The sequence below is a fragment of the Ictidomys tridecemlineatus genome, chromosome 4 (genome assembly GCF_052094955.1).
Source record: "Ictidomys tridecemlineatus isolate mIctTri1 chromosome 4, mIctTri1.hap1, whole genome shotgun sequence".
NCBI classification, from domain to species: Eukaryota; Metazoa; Chordata; class Mammalia; order Rodentia; family Sciuridae; genus Ictidomys; species Ictidomys tridecemlineatus.
Genome location: NC_135480.1, coordinates 22,109,302 through 22,129,913, shown reverse-complemented (window position 1 = coordinate 22,129,913; position 20,612 = coordinate 22,109,302). Strand labels below are relative to the sequence as shown.

General features: G+C 44.9%; 1 protein-coding gene across 2 annotated transcripts in view; it reads left to right on the top strand.

Annotated features, from left to right (window-relative positions):
- Window positions 1-20,612, top strand: part of Ext2 (exostosin glycosyltransferase 2) — a 143,928-nt gene that overhangs the window by 9,283 nt on the left and 114,033 nt on the right. Inside the window, exons 3-7 of one of the 2 annotated variants that reach the window (XM_005330038.4) lie at window positions 766-855; window positions 5,753-5,869; window positions 14,779-14,974; window positions 16,653-16,792; window positions 20,305-20,398. In XM_005330038.4, coding sequence (XP_005330095.1) covers window positions 766-855; window positions 5,753-5,869; window positions 14,779-14,974; window positions 16,653-16,792; window positions 20,305-20,398 — 637 coding nt within the window. The remainder of the gene's footprint in view (window positions 1-765; window positions 856-5,752; window positions 5,870-14,778; window positions 14,975-16,652; window positions 16,793-20,304; window positions 20,399-20,612) is intronic. The other variant, XM_078046192.1, reaches the window with a different exon arrangement.

Genomic DNA, 20,612 nt, shown 5'->3' with positions numbered 1-20,612 from the left:
TAGTCATGATCAATATTTTGATGTTACTTTTCAGTCATTGTTTTGTATAAAAAATATACACGTGCGTGTACATCTTTTAGTCTTTTTTTTTGTCAAGATCGTATCACATAAGACATGTTTTTGTTTGCTTTATTTCCCTTAATATATCCAGTAAACATATTTCCAAATAATTTCATGTTCTTGTATTATATAATTTTAAATGTTGCATGATACTCCCTCTTATTTTTTATTTTGTTGGTATCAAGGATTGAACTCAGGGGCACTTAACCACTGAGCTACATCCCTAGCCTTTTTTAATATTTTATTTTGAGACAGTGTCTTGCTGAGTTGCTTAGGGCCTTGCAAAGTTGCTGAGGCTGGCTTTGAACTTGAGATCCTCTTGCTTCAGCCTCCCAGACCACTGGGATTACAGGCGTGCACCACCGTGCCTAGCTTACTTGTGCTAAGTGTAGATTTCCACAGATGACAATGCCAGCCTCTGACACGTCGAGAACACAGCTGGCCTCAGGCTGTTCTCAGGCTCTTTAAATTTTAACAAAATGGTGCACATTTTTAGTTTTTCATTGGGAGAAACGGTTCTTAAGTGGGCACACTTGAAGTACACGTCCACCTGTTTTTCCTTCCACGGATTCAGACTAGTGCCTTATGTACTGTTGGGACTTGTGGGAATCTGCTTTGCTCACTTGAGACATGCTGGCTCTCTGGTGGCTGCCTGTTTCTTCAGGATTGTCATGGAATTCTCTTCCACATTTCATTTCTAAACAGGTGGGATCGAGGTACAAATCACCTGTTGTTCAACATGCTGCCTGGAGGTCCCCCAGATTATAACACAGCCCTGGATGTCCCCAGAGACAGGTAGGCATGTTTGGGGCTGTCCCAGAGATGGGTTTCAAATGCAAGATCCTTTTATTCCTGTGAGATTGTGTTCCTGAGCCTGCTGGGACATTCTTTGTATCGAAATTGTTTATTAAACTAGAAATTTATCCTATGCACTTTTCTCCTCAAGGCATAGAGGATGCTGGGGACAGCCAGTTAGAGCTCATGTCTGAGCATTGCCTCTAAAAAGCTGTCTGTTCTTAGTTTGGGTCATGCTTTCTGACTGGAGCACCCCAACTCCCAAGGCAGGTTGAGGACTGAATTCGTCAGCTCTCCCTGAATTTGGCAAATGCTCCCTCCCAGCCTGGTGGGCGAGGAGGGCGTGGATGAATAAAGTGATGCTTGAGGCATGTGATGTGGGGTGATGTGGGGTCTCTGTCAGTAGATTTCTTCCCCTCTTTCCCTCCCTGCATTTATTTTCCTCTTTCTCCCCCACCACCTTCTTGCTCCCTTCTTTTCTTCCTTTCTGGTAAAACTCCCCAAACAGGCAGATGTCATGACTTAAGATTGTGACTTTGATCTCACTCATGATATTGCCTGCCCTCTCATGCGCTGACTGAATCACTTTGGCCCGAGTTTCTTGGAAGGCTCCAGAAGGAAGTGCTGCGTACACCTTCTTCAGGGCTTTGAGGAGAGCAGCGAGCCTGACCCCAGACGAGTGCGCTGGGCAGTGTTTGAGGTATAGATTGTTGAAGTTCACTGTCTTGTTGGCTGATGTTGAGCAAGGCTGAGAATAGCCTGAGCCAGCCTTGTTCTTGGCTTGACAGAGGCTGACCTTGTCATTTGTGGAAATCTACATTTAGCACTACTTTGCCTCAGAAGATTGTTTTCTCTAAGTGAGTTTTTCAAGTCAGCTTTGAGTTTCTATCTGGAAATACAGATATCACTGGAAGAGACCATGCCCCAGACTCCCCCTTCACTTTGGTGTAGAAACCATTTTGGACACCAGAGGGCAGTGTGGTCACACGTAGGGCCTCCTGGTCGGCTCTGCCTAGTGAGATACACTGGCTCTTGAATGGATTTGGTTGTCCTGGGAAAGGGAGATAGATGCTTCTGAGGACAGAGAAGGGAAGGGAAAGAGCTGTGGGGAGTGCAGTGTCTTCCCTTCCTCCTCTGGCTTTCTTTCCTGAAGGTAAATTTCTATGTGGGACATTTCACATTTTGGTGTGCATCTGCATGGGAGGTGGATTTTATTTTTATGAAGTGCACATGTTAAATGGGGTTTCATTTCTCTGTGGAGAGTGTCAAGTAGACAGGAGAAGTTTGTATTCCTGCTAGTACTAAGGTTTCAGGGATAGGGAAGGTCACATTGTTTTCTCTGTGTGTGATTATGAGTGATTGTAGTGTAGCCAGTGACACGTCAGCATGGGGCCTGCTGTGCCCTGCAGTGGGGTATTTCATTCTGAAACTGGGGTGGCATCTGTGGGGCGGGGAATAGTAGATTTGTTTGTTAATTTTTCTTATCCTTTGTCTTTGCTCCTGGACTCAGAGGAGGCAAAAGCCATGAGTGTAGAATGGTTTTATCAGGGGCTGCATGTCAGTTGTTCATAAATTAGATGACAGAGTAGATTGCTTTAAGATATCCTAAAGTCTACTGTGGTGGTGTGACTTCTTAAAAGTCATTTTACTCAGGGAAATACAAGGACCAGGACTGAAGGGAAATATGTACTCAGCAAATATGTCTTTTGTGCTCTTTTTAAAAAAATATTTATTTATTTGTTCTTATCAGTTTTACATGACAGCAGAATGCTCTTAGATTCACAATAGTCTCAAAAAAAAAAAAAAAAAACCAAAACCAACAACCTCAAAACAAACTTGGAATCAATTTAACAAAAGAGGTGAAAGACCTCTACAAGGAAAACTACAGAACACTAAAGAAAGAAATTGAAAAGACCTTAGAAGATGGAAAGCTGTCCCATGCTCTTGGAAAGGCAGAATAAATATTGTCAGAATGGCCATACTGCCCAAAGCACTATTCAGATTCAATGCAATATCAGTTATTTGGAAAAATAAAAGACCCAGAATAGCCAGAGCAATCCTTAGCAAGAAGAGTGAAGCAGGAGGCATCACAATACCAGATCGTTTGTGCTTCTTAAATCTGTTTCTATTTCTCTTTTAATCTTTGAAAATCAGACACATGATACAAGTATACTTTCTCTGCACCAGAGTAGAGTGGTGTGCAGTGTATAAAGGGTAAAATATTTTCACTTTTGGAAGATACTCATTGTTAAATGTTGTGTATTTTTCTAGTCTTTTTCTATTAGACACAAATACACGCATACCCATTTTAACTTAGGTGGGACCTCCACTGATGTTAGTTTTGCTGAATACATTCTGTAATAGTGCTACTCCTTGGGTTTTTATTATCCTTTCTTTGCATGTATCCCTTACAAGTGTCTCTACTCTCATGTGGGTATATATGTATTTATTTGAACTTGTTCTGAAAACTTCCAAACCTGTACAAAAGAAGAGAGTAGGTCAGTGGACCCTACAGCCCACTGTCAGCCCCACCAGCTCTGTTGGAGGTCAGTTGCATCTGTGCTCTGCCCCTTCGTCCAGGGTATCCCAGGCAAATCCCAGACATTTCATCATTACCTCTGCAGATGTTTCCAAATTAATCTATGTACGATGTGGGCTTTTAAAAAAACAACTAAAATATGATTATTTTCCTATTATTAACAGTACTTCAGTATTATCAAGTAAACACCAAATATCTAGCCATTGTTCAAATTCATTTGTCTCATAATATTTTTTACAGTTTGACTCAATAAATAAATAAGAATGACCAAGGTTGGCCTTTGTGTTGCAAAACTGAAGCTTTGTATTTGAGCGGTTTATGAGTCTGATTATGTGAGTGGCCTGAAGGCCAGCAGAGGATGACCCTGCAAGCTTGCTTTGTCGAGGTGAGGTGGACGCTCTGTAGAAGAACTATGAGGAGTTTGTGCCAGACTGCAGCTGGCCAGATGAGAGATGGAGGCTGTGGGAGAAAGGCTCAGTGACAGAGGAGATGTCCTCGAGTGGGGAGCCCAGGAAAGTGCGAAGACTCTTGGACCGACAGAGTGCTCAGCCTGCCATGAGCCTGATCATCACACTAAGACTTTTTCAACCGCAAGTCTTCTATTCGATCTCTTGTAGCTTTAGGCTGATCCAAGGCTTTTGAACTGATTTCTGATTTGGGAATCCGTAATGGGAAAACAGAAAGTGCTGCTCAGAATTCTAAGTCAATGTAAAACATGTGTTCTGTAAAGCAAGGGTGCTTACAATGTTTTCTCCATTATAACACCATGGAGAGCTTGGCGGAGGAGACTGTGACTTAGATCTCAGGCTTGTCAGTAGCAAGGCTGGGCGAGGCGAGTTGACTAACTGCAGGCAGGCTTTCTGAGATCACAGAGATCGCATGTGTGTGATCCATGACAAAAGGCATGCTTCAGACTGCATGCTGTCCTGCTGCCACTGCATGACGCCTGCCTTATTCCCCCAGAACAAAGTAACAAGTTGGTGGTCGAGGGACAGAGTAACAGAGCTTCCTCCCTACATGCACTCACAGCCAATTCGCCCACACCCTGCCTTACCTGGGCTGCCTGGTGCCTGTCTCTCGGAGCCCTGTCTGCTTCTCTGCACAGAGGCCATGGCCACGTGGAGTCTGCTTGCCATCATGGCCATGGAACCCACCCAAGTTCATGTTGGATGGATTCGAGGCTGCATGCTAATCAGGAAAAATCAGACCGTATGTTGGTACTCAGGGTAGTCATTACAGTTTAGAGAGTAGACTGGCAGCTGGAGAGGTTTTTATCCTGCACATTACCTCACTCACCAGTTCTTGGTTTCATAAAGCTTAAACAAACACAGTGGGATTTCTAGGGGTGGTTTGAAAATCTTTGAATTTAAACTGGTCATGTTAGAAGGGAATGTAGGTTGTCATCAGGGCAGGGCAGGGATTGGTAGCAATCAATATTGCAAAAAATGTGGTTTCTCGGTTCAGACATTTTGGCTTAGACGCTATAGTATGTGCAACTGGCAAAACTGCCCCAGAAAGTGATTTCGATGAGTTTGGGGCCCCTGGGACAGAATAACAATAAAAGTTGGTGTGATATACACCTGTTTCCTTTCTCTGATGAAGTGTCATTGTACTACTTGCTGGTTTCAATTAAAAAAAAATGTGGTCACTGTTTTCTAATTAAGGAGAATAATAGCTAGTGCAGGCCAACTGCAGGAGAAGCACTGAAGGCCTGATTCTGGATTCTGCTTCCTGAACAGGGAATTGGGTTAATAAGACTCAGTGGCTGGAAGGGACAATGTGAGCTGGCAGAGGCTACATGATTGGCATGTGGCTCTGGAATGACAGAGGAAAGTGCTATGCAGGCCAAGGCTGGGGAGAGGCTGGGGTATATGTGATATGAGTCGTGAGACTTTCCAGCCACCTCTGCTTTCCTTGTCATTTTCTCCCAGGATTCCAGGCAGAGGGGTGGGAAATGCCCCAGCCAGTCTTCCTGAGCAGACCTGCTGTTATTCCTGTTGCTGTAAATGTGTTTAAGAATAAAGTAGGACGTTGGGGAGGGAGAGGGGAGTAGGAACTGAATGAGGTGGCAGAGGGGTTATTCGTAGTGTCCCCTGGGGTATGATGTATTTTAAAAAATGGAAAGTAAGAAAGAGTTTCAGGCCTGGGGGAAGGTTGGTGATTCAGGAATAGGATGCAGCTGGAGTCCACGAGATGCGACATGAGTGTGGAACATTGAGCACAGTGTCTTAGAGAGCTGTGCCTCTGTCACTTCAGCTGCTGTTGAACATTAAGACTCAGTCATTGCTGTCCCTGTCACAGAGCTTATCGAATGAAGGCCTTCTTTCTTTCTCATTGTTCGATGAACCTTGCTTTCAGGGCATTGTTGGCTGGCGGTGGCTTTTCTACGTGGACTTACCGGCAAGGCTATGACGTCAGCATTCCTGTCTATAGTCCCTTGTCAGCTGAAGTGCATCTTCCAGAGAAAGGACCAGGGTAAGTGCCTCCTGTGCACGTCCAGTGTGCCTTCACAGAGTCTGGGGGACGCTGCAGCTTAGCCTGGGGGTTTCCCAGCAATCGCAGCATTGCTTTGAGGTCAAGTCTTGAGTGTGCCGTTGGCCCCAGCCACCCCAAGATTGTCCATCCTTGGTCTTTCACTATCTTGGTCAACTCCCAGGCTGTCTTCCAGGTTTCCCAAACCAGGACTCTGCCACATATCTAACTCCTTCCTTCCCTTTACCAATCCAAAATAACAGCATGTCCTTTGACTTTGTATCCAAAACATGCCTCAGAGCTCTCTATCCCTCCTCCCCTCTGCCCACAGCAGGCTGCTGTCACCGCCCTGTGGGCTCCTGAATGGACCCTGTTGGGCATCCCTGACTCCAGCTTGCTGCCCTGCGGCCTGGTCCTTGGTCCCACACTCCTGGAAGGACAGGGCCACCTCCCTGGTGTGTCTGTCAGGGTTCTCTGCCATCTGACCACTCCTTCTCGAGCCTTTTCTCTGAGAACATTTTTTTCCTTTTATGTTCTTAGTATGGGCTTTGCTCTCCCAAGTTTTTCTGGGCTGCAAGTACACTCAATTGCCTGGAAATCTTTTTCCTCATCAGTCTGATGTCCTGCTCGTGCTTTAGGTTTCACCTCGAAACCACTGGTCATGGGCCAGGTGGGTGCACTCTGTTCACTCTGCATTACGCTCCCATGGCAACCGGCCCTTCTCAAAGGTGCTTGGTGTGCTCTGGCATCTGACTTGCTCAAAACCTGTCTTCTCTAGACTTTGGATTGTGTCCGTGCAGTGGAACAGAGGCTGGGCCTGTGTTTCAGCTGCTGCAGGGTGTCTAGCGTGTATAGCTGGCTCATACTTAATATGTGGAATCAGTGGAAGGGTCTGCAGCAGGGATGTGGCAGGCCTTTGTCTAACTTTTTAGCTGTAGTCTCTTTAAATGTTGTGTTATTGGGCTGCAGTTGTGGCTCAGCGGTAGTAGAGCGCTTGCCTGCAGGGTGAGGTCCTGGGTTCGATCCTCAGCACCACATAAAAATAAATAATAAAAAAATGTTGTGTTATTGCATGATGAGAACTCCATGAGCTTTAAACAATGCTAATGAAAACTCCTTTTTAAGTGCCAACATACAAAGGTGACTGAAATTACAAACCTGAAGATATCATACCCATTCACAGAAGCTGAGTGTGATGGCACACACCTGTAATCCCAGATGTCTGAGAGGCTGAGGCAGAAGGATCATAAGTTGGAGGTCAACCTAGTCAATTTACGGAGACCCTAAGACCCTATCTCAGAATAAAATAAAAATGGCAGCTGCAGGGAGGTAGAGCTTAATGGTAGGTCATGTCGGCATCAATCCCCAGTACTGCAAAAAACAAACACAAAACTCATGCTTGGTGGTAGAAATGGGTCTTAAGGGAATAGTTGCTTGGAAACCATTAGAACCATCCTCTGAGCATCCCAGGTTTCCCCTTATCAACCTTCATGGGAGAGAAAGTAGCTCTTCTCCATGTGTGTTTTACTGGGGGACCTGGAACCAAACTCTGAAACTTGGGGGGGCCAATGTTGTTATTTAGTCAGTGCACAAATCCCAGATCAGCTGGAGACCTTTTTTCCTTGTCCTTCAGCAAGTGCAAAGAGAGACTGAGTTGTTCATGAACTTGTCTCAGATTATCTTCCTGAATTTGTTTTTATTATTTTTGAGTTGAGGTTAATTCATATAGTATAAATTCATTGTTTTAAAATTATAATTCAGTGATTTTTAATATACACCAAAGTTGTGCAACTGTTAGTACTATTATTTAATTTGAGAACATTTTCATTACTCCAGAAATAAAATAAAATAAAATCCATACCTGCTTGTAGTCACTTCTAATCCCTACCCCAGGAATAACCATTCTTCTCTTCTGTCTCTGTGTCTGACTACTCTGGATATTTTCTTTAGATGTGATACAATATCACATGCAATATTGTCTTTTCTTCTTATCACAAAGTTTTCAGGGTTTATCCATATTGTAACATGGAATCAGCATGTCATTTATTTTTTGGCAGAATAGTATTTCATCATTTAGATACATATACCATATTTTCTTTATCGTTTGATGTATCATTTTGTATTAGTTTATGGAAATTGGAGTTATTTTCACGTTTTATCTACTATGAGTAATGTTGCTATGAACATTTGTATATGGATTTTTAGGTAAACCTGTTTTCAGTTCTGTCAGATATATACTTAGGAGTGGAATTGCTGGGCTTTGTGGGAACTCGACATTTTAACTTTTTGAGGAACTGCCGGACCATTTCCCATGGTGGCTGTACCATTTTACATCCAATTGACAGTGTATAAAGGTTCCAGTTTTCCACACCTGTGCCAACACTTGTTATTGTCTGCATTGATTCTAGCCATCCTACTGGATATGAAGTAGTACCTCATTGTGGTTTTGATTTGCATTTCCCTAATGATTAATAATGTCAAGCACCTTTTCATATGCTTATTGGATGTTTATATTTGCTTTGGAGAAATGTCTATTCAGATTATTTGCCATATATCTCCTAATATATATGTATTGGTGGTACTGGGGATTGAACCCAGGGCCTCATGTGGGCTAAGCTGCATTCACATTCTACTACCAAGTACATCCAGCTCCAGTTACCAATTTTAAAATTCAGTAGTAGTCTTATAGAGCTCTGAGAGTTTTATATATTCCAGACACTAGATCCTTATTGGATCTGTGATTTGCAAATATTTTCTCCCATCCTGTAGGTTGCTTTTCACTTTGTTGATAGTGTCCTTTGAGGCACAAAAGTTCTTACTTTGATGGAGTCCCACTTATTTATTTCTCCTTTTGCTGCTCATACTTTTCGTGTAATATTAATGTTTAGGAAACTTGCCTGATCCAGGGTTGTAAAAATTTACACTTATATTTTCTTCTAAGAATTTTAATTTTTCAGCTCCTACATTTATGGTTGTGATTTCTTTCAAGTTAATTTTGTATGTGGTGTGAGGTAGGAGCCTAACTCCATTATTTTGCATGTAAATAATCTTGTCGTCTTAGCATCACTTGTTGAAAGGAGTGTTTTCTTATTGAATGGTCTTGGTATTCTTGTTGACAGTCAACTGTACATAGATATATGCTTTATTTCTGGATTCTTGGTCTATATTGTCAATTCTAATGCCAGTACCACACTGGCTTGATTACTGTAGCTTTGTATTTAGTTTTGAAATAGGTAAATGTGAGTCCTAAATTTTTTTACTTTTTTAAGGTTTTTCTGGTCAAAGTCTCTTGCTTTTTAATTATTTTTGTTATACTGTAACTTGAATAAGAACAAACAAAAAATAATCTAAACCCCTTGTGCTTATACAACTATAAAACTAAGACAAAGTTACAAGTTAAATATTAACATATTTACAAAACTTATAGCATTCACATTAACACAATTTAATGCAATAGATGAGTTTTTCTTTGAAATGAAGTTGCATCTTTTAAGGTGAATATGGCGTTGGCAGTGGTCTCATGGGGGTTAGCAAGCCTATGCTGTTGTATGCCGAGTGTCAGTGTACCTTTTACTGTATGCTTTCTATTTGAACCCCTAGGAAGCTTACCTTTATATAACTTATTGTTATATATTGTGACATCATTTATCTTCATCTGAAATGTGATATGTGATTCATATTTTTCACATTTTATTATGAACATTTTTGTGTGAACATAATGGTTACCCATCACCTAGATCCTACTATTTGCATTTGGCTATAATTGCTTTGTATGATTTACATTTTAAGTTTTTCCCTCTTCTAATTGGCTCACTAAATACAACAGTTTCTCTGTTGCTATAACTGAGTACCATACACAGAGTAGTTTATAAAGAATAAAACTTTATAAGACTTATTGTTTTGATGGTTGGGAAATTCATCATTGGGCCGCTGTATCTGGTCAGGTTCTTCTTGCTCATGGGGACCGTTGAGTCCCAGGGTAGTGCAGGGCACCGCGTGGCAAGACAGAACATCCCTGCTCAGGCCTCTTCTCCTCTACTTCTCAGGAAGCCACAGCCCCATAGGATTAGGGACCCACCCTGGTGGCCTCAGCTAACCTAGTTACCCTCCAGAGGTCTCATCTCCAAATACCATGGTCAAATTAAGTTCCCATGCTCTTAACTCCACAGTAGGGATTAAATTTCAACATGAGTTTTGGTAGAAATATTTAAACCATCATTAAATGTGAGCAAAAATATGCCTATTCTAAATTTTTGATTGCCATCAAAATAAAAATACTAAGAATTCTTATGGGGAATTTATAGATTTGTAGACTAGAGAAACTGATACAGTTCAGTACTCTGTTTTGAAGCTTGATTTCTGTACATTGAGAAAGGGTGGTCTGTAGCTTTATAGTTAGTTTTGAAATAGGTAAATGTGAGTCCTAAAACTTTTTTACTTTTTTAAGGTTTTTCTGGTCAAGGTCTCTTGCAAGTTTCTGACTTGTGCCAAGGATCTTAATTTGGCATGTTTTTATAGCACGAATATGAACAACTATTGTAAGTAGAAAGGTTACTCCTCTGATTGATGCTTCTGTGAGCATTTACTAAATTAGTTATGTGATTAAACAAAAAAAAATTACCCTTTTTCCCTTTTTTTCCTGGAGTTCTGGAAATTATTTAATTCAGTTCATGGCGAAGCTTTATGGAAGGCCTATTTGAACCAACTCTTGGGCTCAACAAGGTGAAGGAAGTTAGCTTGTTCCCCAGGGGACATTTGGCAGTGTATACACAGTTTTGATTGTCACCACTGAGGACTGTGTATGCCAAGGGACCCTGAGGCCCCCGTTTCCATGACTTGTTGGGGGATCCGGCGACTCGGTGTGTGGCTGTGCTGGTGGCGTGGGTGCTCTCTGCTGCAGGGGTGAAACTCAGACCCCCAGCAGGAAGCAGGTGGTCAGCACGAACCATCTGCTTTGCACGGTTTGCTCGTCGAGAGCCTCTCACCAGTTCAGAGGATGATGGGGACCTTCCCCGAATCCAGGTTCCCAGAAGCCAGTCAAGGAGCCAGTCTTAGAAGCAAGTCTTTCAAAGGACAGAAACTAGACTTATGACATTGGCTCTTTTGCACAGTCCCCCCCTCCCACCAGAGCAAGTGAGTGCCAGCGTTGGTGTGGTACAGCTGAGAAACCCCGGAGAGGCAGTGGGCATGAGCATCCGTCTGTCGGGGGCTCGGCTGCCTCTGGCCTGCCTTAGGTACAGCTTTCTTGAGACCGCTTATTCTGTTTGCTGCTGTAATCCAGCTCTGTTCTATTGGTTTAGGACTCTTAATTCCCTCCAGATTTAATCCAGGGAAGAAAATGCTGAGAAGATTTAGTCAAAACAAAAAGGAGAACAGACTACTTGGAGCAATAAAGATCATTTTCAAATAATTAATGTCAGAGACTTAAACTGTTATATTGGTGGTATTTTCCTAGTAATTTGAACTCTAGTTTATATGTATAGATATACTGAATTTAAGATCTTTAACTAGATCACTGAAGGTTTCAGTTAGTGTGTAAAGTTCTGTGGTTCAGTCGCTGGGTAAGGAACCTGGTGCAGTGTCAGTGGAGGGCTGTGTGTGTAGCGGGGCTCGTGGGCACCACCCTCCACTGTGGCCCAGGGCTGGGTCTCTGGCCTGTGTCCAGTCTGGCAGCAGAGGCATTGCTTTCATAGAGAACCCCTGTCCCCCAAACAAAGGACAACCACAGTAGGTAAAGACACGTCTTCCAGGAACCTGGGCCAGGGCAGGGTGGCTTTGCTGCCCTACGTGAGAGTTGCTTTCTGAGGGAATTCCCACACCTCCCGAGGTTACAGGAGGAGTGAGGGGAGGGAGGGCTGTTTTTGTTTTTATTTTAAATCTCTCCCAGTAGTTTTTCAATGGGAAGCCGAGGATTGTTGCTATTGATAGCTTCTTCTCACAGCTGTGTTGGCCCCAGCTGGAATTCTTGTCATTTTCCTTCTAAAAGCAACTGAATTGGGAGTTTACCTCCATTACTATTGAGGGCAACTTCAAGTTCTCAGCATGATTTTACTTAAATTTAGATATCAGGCTGCTGGGAGGAAACATGAAAGGCGTAGCTAATAATTCTAGTCTTTGAAAGAAAAACAAATCCACCTTTAAATTTCGTTTGCTTAAAACCAAAATGAGCATACCCCCTCAAGCTGCCTATCGGGTCAGGGAGGGCCAGTAGGAGGGCAGCAGGGGAACACGGTCAGCCTCTTGTTCACATTTGTACGTCCGTGTGGGAGACAGAGTCCCGTGGAGTGGGGATCCCGTGCTCCTGGTAACAGCGTCTGGAACAGAACTTTGTTTCTTAACAGTGAAATCTAACTCTGTGTCTGTCTCCTCAAGAGTTGCTTTGGGCAGTGCACACAGACATCTCTGTGTTCCGGAATCTATGTAGGTGGATCTTTGTGTCTGTGCATCTGAAAGTCGTGCATCTGAAACTGGTGTTGGCACCGCCAGTTCTGTCCAGCACTGCAAGGTCTTCTGGTCTTCTCTGATTGCATATTGGTTGCTCCCTTCTCTGGCTCCCGTCATCCTCAGTGTCTTTATGGGGACTGATGGACCTTTCCATGTCTTTCCATGTTTGTACATAATCAGGCGTTGCTGCCACCGCTTCATGCTGCACAAGTCCTCCTCACCTGCCCAGACTCTCTCCCATGCTGCACTTCACTACTGTCCCCCCACCCTGCTCCACCTTCCTCATGCTTCTCAGTTCTAGCTCTGGAGTGATGCTACCATTGCTGTCATCCTTCTGCCACCTGGGCACTTTTGCAGCCTGCCCAGGCTTTGGCACTGTCTGGGCTGCCCACCTGCCCTCCTAACCACATCCCTTGCTGGGTGGCCACCACAGCTATCCCATTGCCAGTCCCTAGTGTAGAAGGCCTGCTCTCCCTTCTTGGGCTCTGATGCCCTGTGCCAGGCCATGCACTGGTCTCTAGTAAGTAGAAGCTCTCGCCTCACTCTGGTTTCAACATTCCAGGTGCGCTGTCTCCTTCACCATCCCTGCCATGCAGAAAAGGGACCAGTCTGTACAACTAACACAAGCTCTCTCCCTGACGAGCCTTCCAGAGCTTTCTTCTCTCCACCTTATCCTCAACCTCTGGATCTCAGCCCACCTAGGACAGCTCTGTCAAGTACAACTTTATTCGAAGAAAGATGGCCTGTATTTGTGTTTTCAGTTCGCCACCAGCCACACATGGCTATCGAGTACTGGAAATACAGCTAGAGTGCCTGAGGAACTGGATTTTAAATTTTATTTAATTTTCATTAAGCCTAAGTGGCTGCCAATAGCTGATTTCTCCTAGACAGTGAAGTTCTAGCAAATCTGCTGGCCCTGTTCTGTCCTAACTGTAATGTGGGAAATGCCCTTTTGCTCTTAGTTCAGCTGAACAAAGAAATTGCCAAAAGAGAGAGTCTGGGGGGGGGGGCGGTCACAGAGCTGGCTGTGGAGGATGCCGTGCCCCTCTCTGGGCTTATTTAGTGGCTCTGCCTGGTCGGCAGGTGTTCACCTTCCTTACCTATTGCTTGGTGACCCCTGCCCTGGAGCTTCATGCTCTAGGAAGGAAACTGACCTCCTCAGCTGGAGAGGGTCTCTTCTTTGGTTGTGGGTTTCTATGATAAGGCTCTCCTCAGCTGGAGGCTTCAAATAAATATAAGAAAGTAAGGGGAGAAAAGCAAGCAAGCAAAATGGAGATGAGTTCACAACCCGCAGGCTTTTGGTTCTTCCTGAAGCATGGTGTCATCCCGGCTTGCCTGATGGTGCTGCCCATGACACGCAGAGCCCTGGTGTTTCTCTGGGCCTGAGCCGTTTGGACTAGATGTAAGCGATGCTGCTTGCGGGTCCCGTGGTGTTTCATTTCTTCCTGGACCTGCTGTATACGTGTCTTCTCTTTGGTGGTGATTTCTGGTAGTTCCTCTTCATGCCCTGGACTTTGGCACTGTCTGGGCTGCCCACCTACCTTCCAGGAAGTAATTACTTTCCATCTTCTCCCCAAAATCTTTCCCTTGACTTCAGACTTACTAACTTACTTTGTGTTCACTGTTATTTATTTATTTGAGGTTCAGTCCTACCTGTTGCCCAGGCTGGCCTTGAGCTCCTGGTTTCAAGTGATCTTCCTGACTCGGCCTCCTGATTAGCTGGAACAACAGTTGTGTGCCACTGTGCCTGGCTTTTATGTTCATATTTCTGTCTCTTATGGAGGTCTACATAGCATTAGTCTCTTAGAAATCCTTTTTGCCCTCCATTTCCTTTTAAGCATCGTTGGACACCCATGCTTTGGGAATATAGATTTTTCTGCTTCTAATTTTCAACTTCCATTACTGTCCTTGTGGCCTTGACATTGGGGATTCTTTCCTTGGAGCCTCTGCCTGGTGTAGGGATGCCGTTCCACTGTGCTGCCCGTAGAGTAGAATCCCCCACCTCCCTGTTTGAAGAATGCAGCCAACTCTCAGTTTCTTTTCAGAGTCGAGAGTCAGATTTAACTAATGATAACATTTTGATGTTCTTTCCAAATAACCAGTCAGTCAGCTTCTGTTCTCTGCACACAAATGTATTCATAGCATGGGTTCCAGGCATGTACTCATAGAGTGCTGTCTAGGCTTGGCATATAATGAGCACTTCCTTACAGCACTGAGAACTTTCCCAAAAAACTTTTATGATTACATACTATTTCAGAATGTGAACAAATAATACCTTATCTTCTTCCAGTATGTAATATTTTAAATATTCAGTAATGCCACAGAGTATGATTTCCAAAAGACAAAAATCAGTGGATATCAAGACTGGTAAGCCAGCACTTGTTGCTGTGAGTTGAATATCAAAGTTTGTTTAACCTTGACTGACATACCAACTGCAGGTTTCCAGTCACCTTCTCTTCTCTTTGTAGTCCTCGGCGATACTTCCTCCTGTCCTCTCAGATGGCTGTCCATCCCGAATACAGAGAGGACCTAGACGCTCTGCAGGCCAAACATGGAGGGTCGGTGTTGGTGCTGGATAAGTGCAGCAACCTCTCAGAGGGCGCCCTTTCTGTCCGCAAGCGCTGCCACAAGCACCAGGTCTTCGATTACCCGCAGGTGCTGCAGGTGAGTGTTGTTCATGACCTCTATTGGGCTCAGGAGAAGTCACTTCCCGGGGCTGCAGCTGATCCTAGCAAACAGAAGTTGTTTGTTTTCCACATGCAACTAGGAACATTACCCAAAGGGAGAAGAAAATGGAGTATTGCTCTTTGCCATGAACTAAGACCTCCAGGTGCCGGGGTGTATGGTGTACTGTGTTCATAGGAAGCTTGGTCTGTGACAGTTCAGGCTCCTTTCAGATACTCACTGTATTTCACCAGTGCAAATCTGGTAGATGTACAGGAAGCCACATGGACAAAGCAGGCAGGTGCGTTTGCTCTTACCTCTGTGTTCCTGGGCCATCTAGAGACATCCTTCTTTAAGGTGGCAACTTGCTTTGCCGGCCCTGCTAGCCCACAAGACTGCAGTCAGCTATCCCTGGGAGTGCAGGGTTTTGGGGGTTGTTTTCATTTTGGTTTTGGTGTTTACTTCAATCGTGTGTACCTCCACAGACAAAGGCAAACCATCCCTTTAGGGGTGTCTTAGAGGTGAGTGTTTAGCATCCAAGGGCACAGGGGCTGGGGAAGGAGAATATGAGCCTCGTTCATGTAAATATTCAAAATTCAGAATTGTTCAGGAGAAATATCAAGGAGCTAGTGTGATTTTTTTTTTTTTAAATCTCCCGAGAGTGGGCCCATGCTGAGATTGTTAAAATATTTTCTCTCAAGAAACGTGGCCTCTTCCTCTGGAATGTCTGACTGATAACAGTGGTGATGTGAGCAGGAGTAGTTTAGTAACCCTGTCTAGACAGAAGTGGTTATCACACTTGTGTCCACATGTGGGCGCCACTCGGGCGGCGAGCCTTCCACCTGCAGCTCCAGGTGCTGCCGTCTTGCTCCATCTCCCTCTCTCCTCTCTTCTTTCGTTTCTGAACTTTCCTTTTCTCTAGAGATTAGATGATGTTTTACTTTTCAACATTTTTTTTTTCTCTGAAGAGGTACAACCTGGGAGAAACTGAGTGTTCGGGAAGGAATTGTCCCTTATTCTGGTCCCCAGCTGTCTTTCCTCTGTTCCTCTCTCATTTTCCCAAGCACTCCCACATGTGGGGAGGCATTTAAGGGAGGGAGTGAAGAAGAGATTTTTTTCTTGACATCTTTCTTTCGTTGGGTTCATTGTTTCTAGACAAAACGTGTCTGTCTTCATGTCTTTTCAAAGGCATTGCATTCCTAATTGAATGTCTTCTGCGTGCAGACACTGCTAGAAGCCCTGGGAGTAGGAAGATGAGTGGCGATTCCATCTCTCCCTTTAGGTGCTCCTCCAAAGGGCCCTGTGTTCCCCGGCAAGGGGGGTGTGGTAAGCACTGTAAGCCGTGTCAGCAGTGGCCCTGGCGTGCTCACGCAGTCCACCAGTGCTAAGGGAAGCTAGGCTGCAGGAGCTCATGAGGTGGCCTATGCCGAGGAAGACTCTGGTTGGCTTTGAACCCGTGCAGAACACCAGTTCAGACGTCATTTAAATGACACTGCAGAGTGGCAACATAAAGGCTCACATTAAGCTTGTCAATGTTTGATGTGTGTGAACTATGGTCTTGGTCTTTTCTGAATCTAGGTGCCTCGGTGTCGCTTGGTTTTACGCCTTGAGGGGGCTCATGGTTCGAGGGATGGCAAGGCTGGTTGGTAATCCCTACCCTCTGCTTGTGCTCTTGCAGGAGGCTACTTTCTGTGTGGTCCTTCGTGGTGCTCGGCTGGGCCAGGCCGTGTTGAGTGACGTGCTCCAGGCTGGCTGTGTCCCCGTAGTCATTGCCGACTCCTATGTTCTGCCTTTCTCTGAAGTTCTGGACTGGAAGAGGTGGGTATTTCTGTCTCGTCAACTTTAGCTGGTAGGTCTGCAAGCAGTAGAAATCAGCAGCCCCTTGGTGACTGTAATGTGTACCTAGGCTGGAGAACGACAGGGCGAGCATCTGTAATCTGAAAATGCAAAATCAGATATGCTCCAAAATTGGAAATTTTCTGAGCACTGTCATGATGCCACCAGTGGAAAATTCCACCTCATATGATAGGTCCCGGTCAAAATGCAGGTGTACTGTGCAGTTACCTTCAGTTCACGAATGTAGGTTGTATATGAGGCCTAAATGAATTTCTTGTTCAGTCATGGGTCCTGTCCCCAAGATGTCTCATTGTGTATGCAAATATTCTAAAATCTGAAAACATTCAAAATCTTAAGTACCTGGTCTAGCTTTTTGAATAAGTCATGGCCCACCTGTATTCCTTTGGTCTGTTCTGTTGTATTTTCCATCTGGAGACTTAGCACATTGGCTTAGAGCAGTTCATAGATTGAGGCCTCTGGCCCAAATTTGCAGGATGGCTATTTCTGTAAGTAAAATTTGATTGAAACTGTTGTCATGTTACTTGAGTGATTGCACAGAGACTGTGCAGCTTACCAAACTATTTGGCCCTTTCCATAAAGCAGTTCTCAGCTCCTAGCCCAGAGCAGTAGTTTTCAGCTGATAGGGGAGTAGGCTCACCTGAGAGGAGGAGGAGTTGTTGTTGTTGTTTGTTATTTTATGGCACTGGGGGTTGAGCCCAGGACCTTATGCATGCTAAGCAGTCTCTCTTCCATGAACTACATCCTCCCTATTTGAGATAGGGTCTTGCTAAGTTGCCCAGGATGGCCTCAAACTTGTGATTAGAGAGCCTCAGCCTCCCAAGTCACTGGGATTACAGGTGTGTGCCACCACTTCTGGCCCTATCCTTGGGGATTCTGAATTTTAAAACCACCCTTAACCTGATTTGTGGCCTCCACAGACTGCCATGGCTACAGAATTTCTGTTGAATTTGTACAATGTACTGGCCAGTTTTGCAGAGCCTCTGCCTGGGGGTATACTTAGAAACATCCCCAGGGATAAGTACAACCGGGATCCTGCCTTGTGCTATTCCTGGACTTGCCCACTGTTCTCAGCTTTATTTCCCTGAGACTTTGGTGGTTTGTGTTGCAAACTGATTCCTTAGTTGTGTCCCTCTCAGTCTTGCCCTTGCCTCAGATGCTTGACTGCTGTCTTTATCTCATGGCTTTTTTGATTTTTATCCAAGTCTGATCTCCCCAGGTATTTGAACAATTTAAATAGCACTATTTCATTCGTTTGGTTATTCATCCCATATTTATTGAAAGCCTATTGTGAATAACACAGTTTCTGCTTCTGAAGAGACAAGGACCTGGGGGTGGGGTGGGGTGGGAAGGCAAACCATTGATTAAGGTTGAATATCCCTTGAGCATTCCTTATCGGAAATGCTAGGCACCCAAAGTGTTTCAGGTTTTAGTACATTGGCATACACATAACAAGATATCTTGGGGAAGAGACCCAGATCTAAACATGAAATTCATTGAGTTTTTTGTTTGTTTGTTTGGGTATGGGGGATTGAGCTCAGGGACACTTGATCACTGAGCCCCATCCCCAGCCCTATTTTGTATTTGATTTAGAGACAGGGGCTCACTGAGTTGCTTAGCGCCTTGCTTTTTTGCTTTGAACTTTCTATCCTCCTGCCTCAGCCTCCCGAGCTGCTAGGATCACAGGTGTGCTCCACTGCACCTGGCTCACTGATGTTTTATAATCTACCTTATGGCCTGAAGGAAATGTCATACATGATTTTGTGCATGAAACAGTTTCACAGTGTGGAATTTTCTACTTGTGGCATCATGTTGGCACTCCAGAGTTTTCAGATTTTGGAGCATTTTGGATTTTGGACATTTGTATGAGGGATGCGCAACCTGCCCAGCTTTCTGTGATGAATGCCATGGCAGATGTATGCACAGGGGCTGTGAAAACCCAGAAAAAGGAAGAATGTACGGTTATTCACTATATTGTAGAGAAGCGATAAGCTACTTCTAGCATTTAACTGCCTATGAAAACATTTATTGAGCACCTTTTATTTGCCAGGCATTGTTAGGAACACAGATACCAGAATGTGCAAGGTCAAACCTTTGCTCCCAGAAGCTCATGGTTTTTAGTAGTGGAAGACAAACAACTATGCCAGCAATTACCAAAACTGTGACATGACATAGCCCTGGTAGGACGGGATGCTAGAAAAGGAGGTAGCCATTGTTGGCGGTGGGTCAGTGAGGGCTTCTCAGAGCTGGTGATTTGAGCTGGGCATGAACGCCCATTTCTATGAGAATAGACCTGCTTGGGTAGTTGTGATTATGGATAAGTGGTGGAAAGGCCTAGGTTTAAGTCAGATAACCGGCTCTGTTACTGGCTAGCATGTGACTGTGGTCAATTGTTTACTCTTTTTTGAGCCTCAGTTGTCCCATCTGTATAGTAGAAATGGTTGACATGTTTAATAAATGCTTATCACATGGTTACTGCTAGGCAACCTGCCAGGTGCTTGGGCCGTGGGCAGAAATGGGTTAGATTTTAATTAACTTACACAAGCATAACTCTACTCAACGTCCTGCAGGCAGTAGTGGAGTCCTCCTTTCCCCTGTCACCGTGACTCATCCTGAGCACGGCCCTGCCCTTCCCTCACCAGCTCTCCCCTGTCCTCATACCTTGCCAGCTTCTGCAGGGGTCCTGGAGGTCTCCCTGCTCCTGAGCTTGCTTCCTGTAGTTTTTCTGACACTGTAGACCGCACAGTCCTGTGGGAGCATAATCACGCTTGCCGGGCCTTTGCTTAACACCTCCTGGTGGTTTCCATTTGACAGTACCCTGTCCTTATTTGCTTTGCTGTGACCTCCCTCTCGTCTCTCCTTGGCTCCTGGTGTTCTCCATCCTGTTTACTCTACTCTGGCCGTGGTGGCTTGCTTGCTTGCTTGCTGTTCTGGGAACATAACTGATGTGATGCTTCCTGCTTAGTCCTGCCTGGAGCATTCTTCCCTTGGCATTCCCGTGGCCTGCTTACCACCTCTCCTTCCTTGACTGATTTGTCCTGTTGTGTTCCCAGTGTCCAGCACATAGTAGGTCCTCTATAAATAAATGCTGAATAAGTGAGTGGATTTTCATAGACAGCTTAAGGGGGAAGGCAATACAGTTAATGCAGGGAGCACAAAGGAAAGTGGAAAGTAGTGTGCCTGGGAGGTGGGATTCACATGCACAAGCCCCGTGATAGGGCAGAGTGTGGTGTGAAGTGACTGAGAGAATACCAGTGTGACGGGGCCCACGGTGGGGTGGAGGGAGGAATGAGAGCTGCTGAGAGCTCCCCAGAGAAGGCTGGTCAGGAGGAGGGATGGGGAGAGGACCTCCCTGTCCGGATGTGGCTGAAGCAGGCTCGGGTGTTGTTTCTGCTCATACGAATGAAACAAGACTTTCTGTAAGAGAGCTTTCCGTGGAGGGTGATGTGTGCACACTGCTTCTCTGTTGTGTCCAGAGCGTCTGTGGTGGTTCCCGAAGAAAAGATGTCAGACGTGTTCAGCATTCTGCAGAGCATCCCACAAAGACAGATTGAGGAAATGCAGAGACAGGTGAGAGCCCAAGGCCAACAGCCCCGTGGGGAGGAGGCAGGGTGGGGATGACATGCTGGACGCGGTTCTTGGACACAGGGACAGCAGTCAAATGCCAGAGTGGGGTTTGTCTCTTCCCTGTGTCAGCTCACCAAACCTAAATGATAGGAGAGCAGGGCCGGGCGAGTTGCGTCAAGTAAGGTTCAAAATGTTAACTGTCTGGGATGTTCAGGCT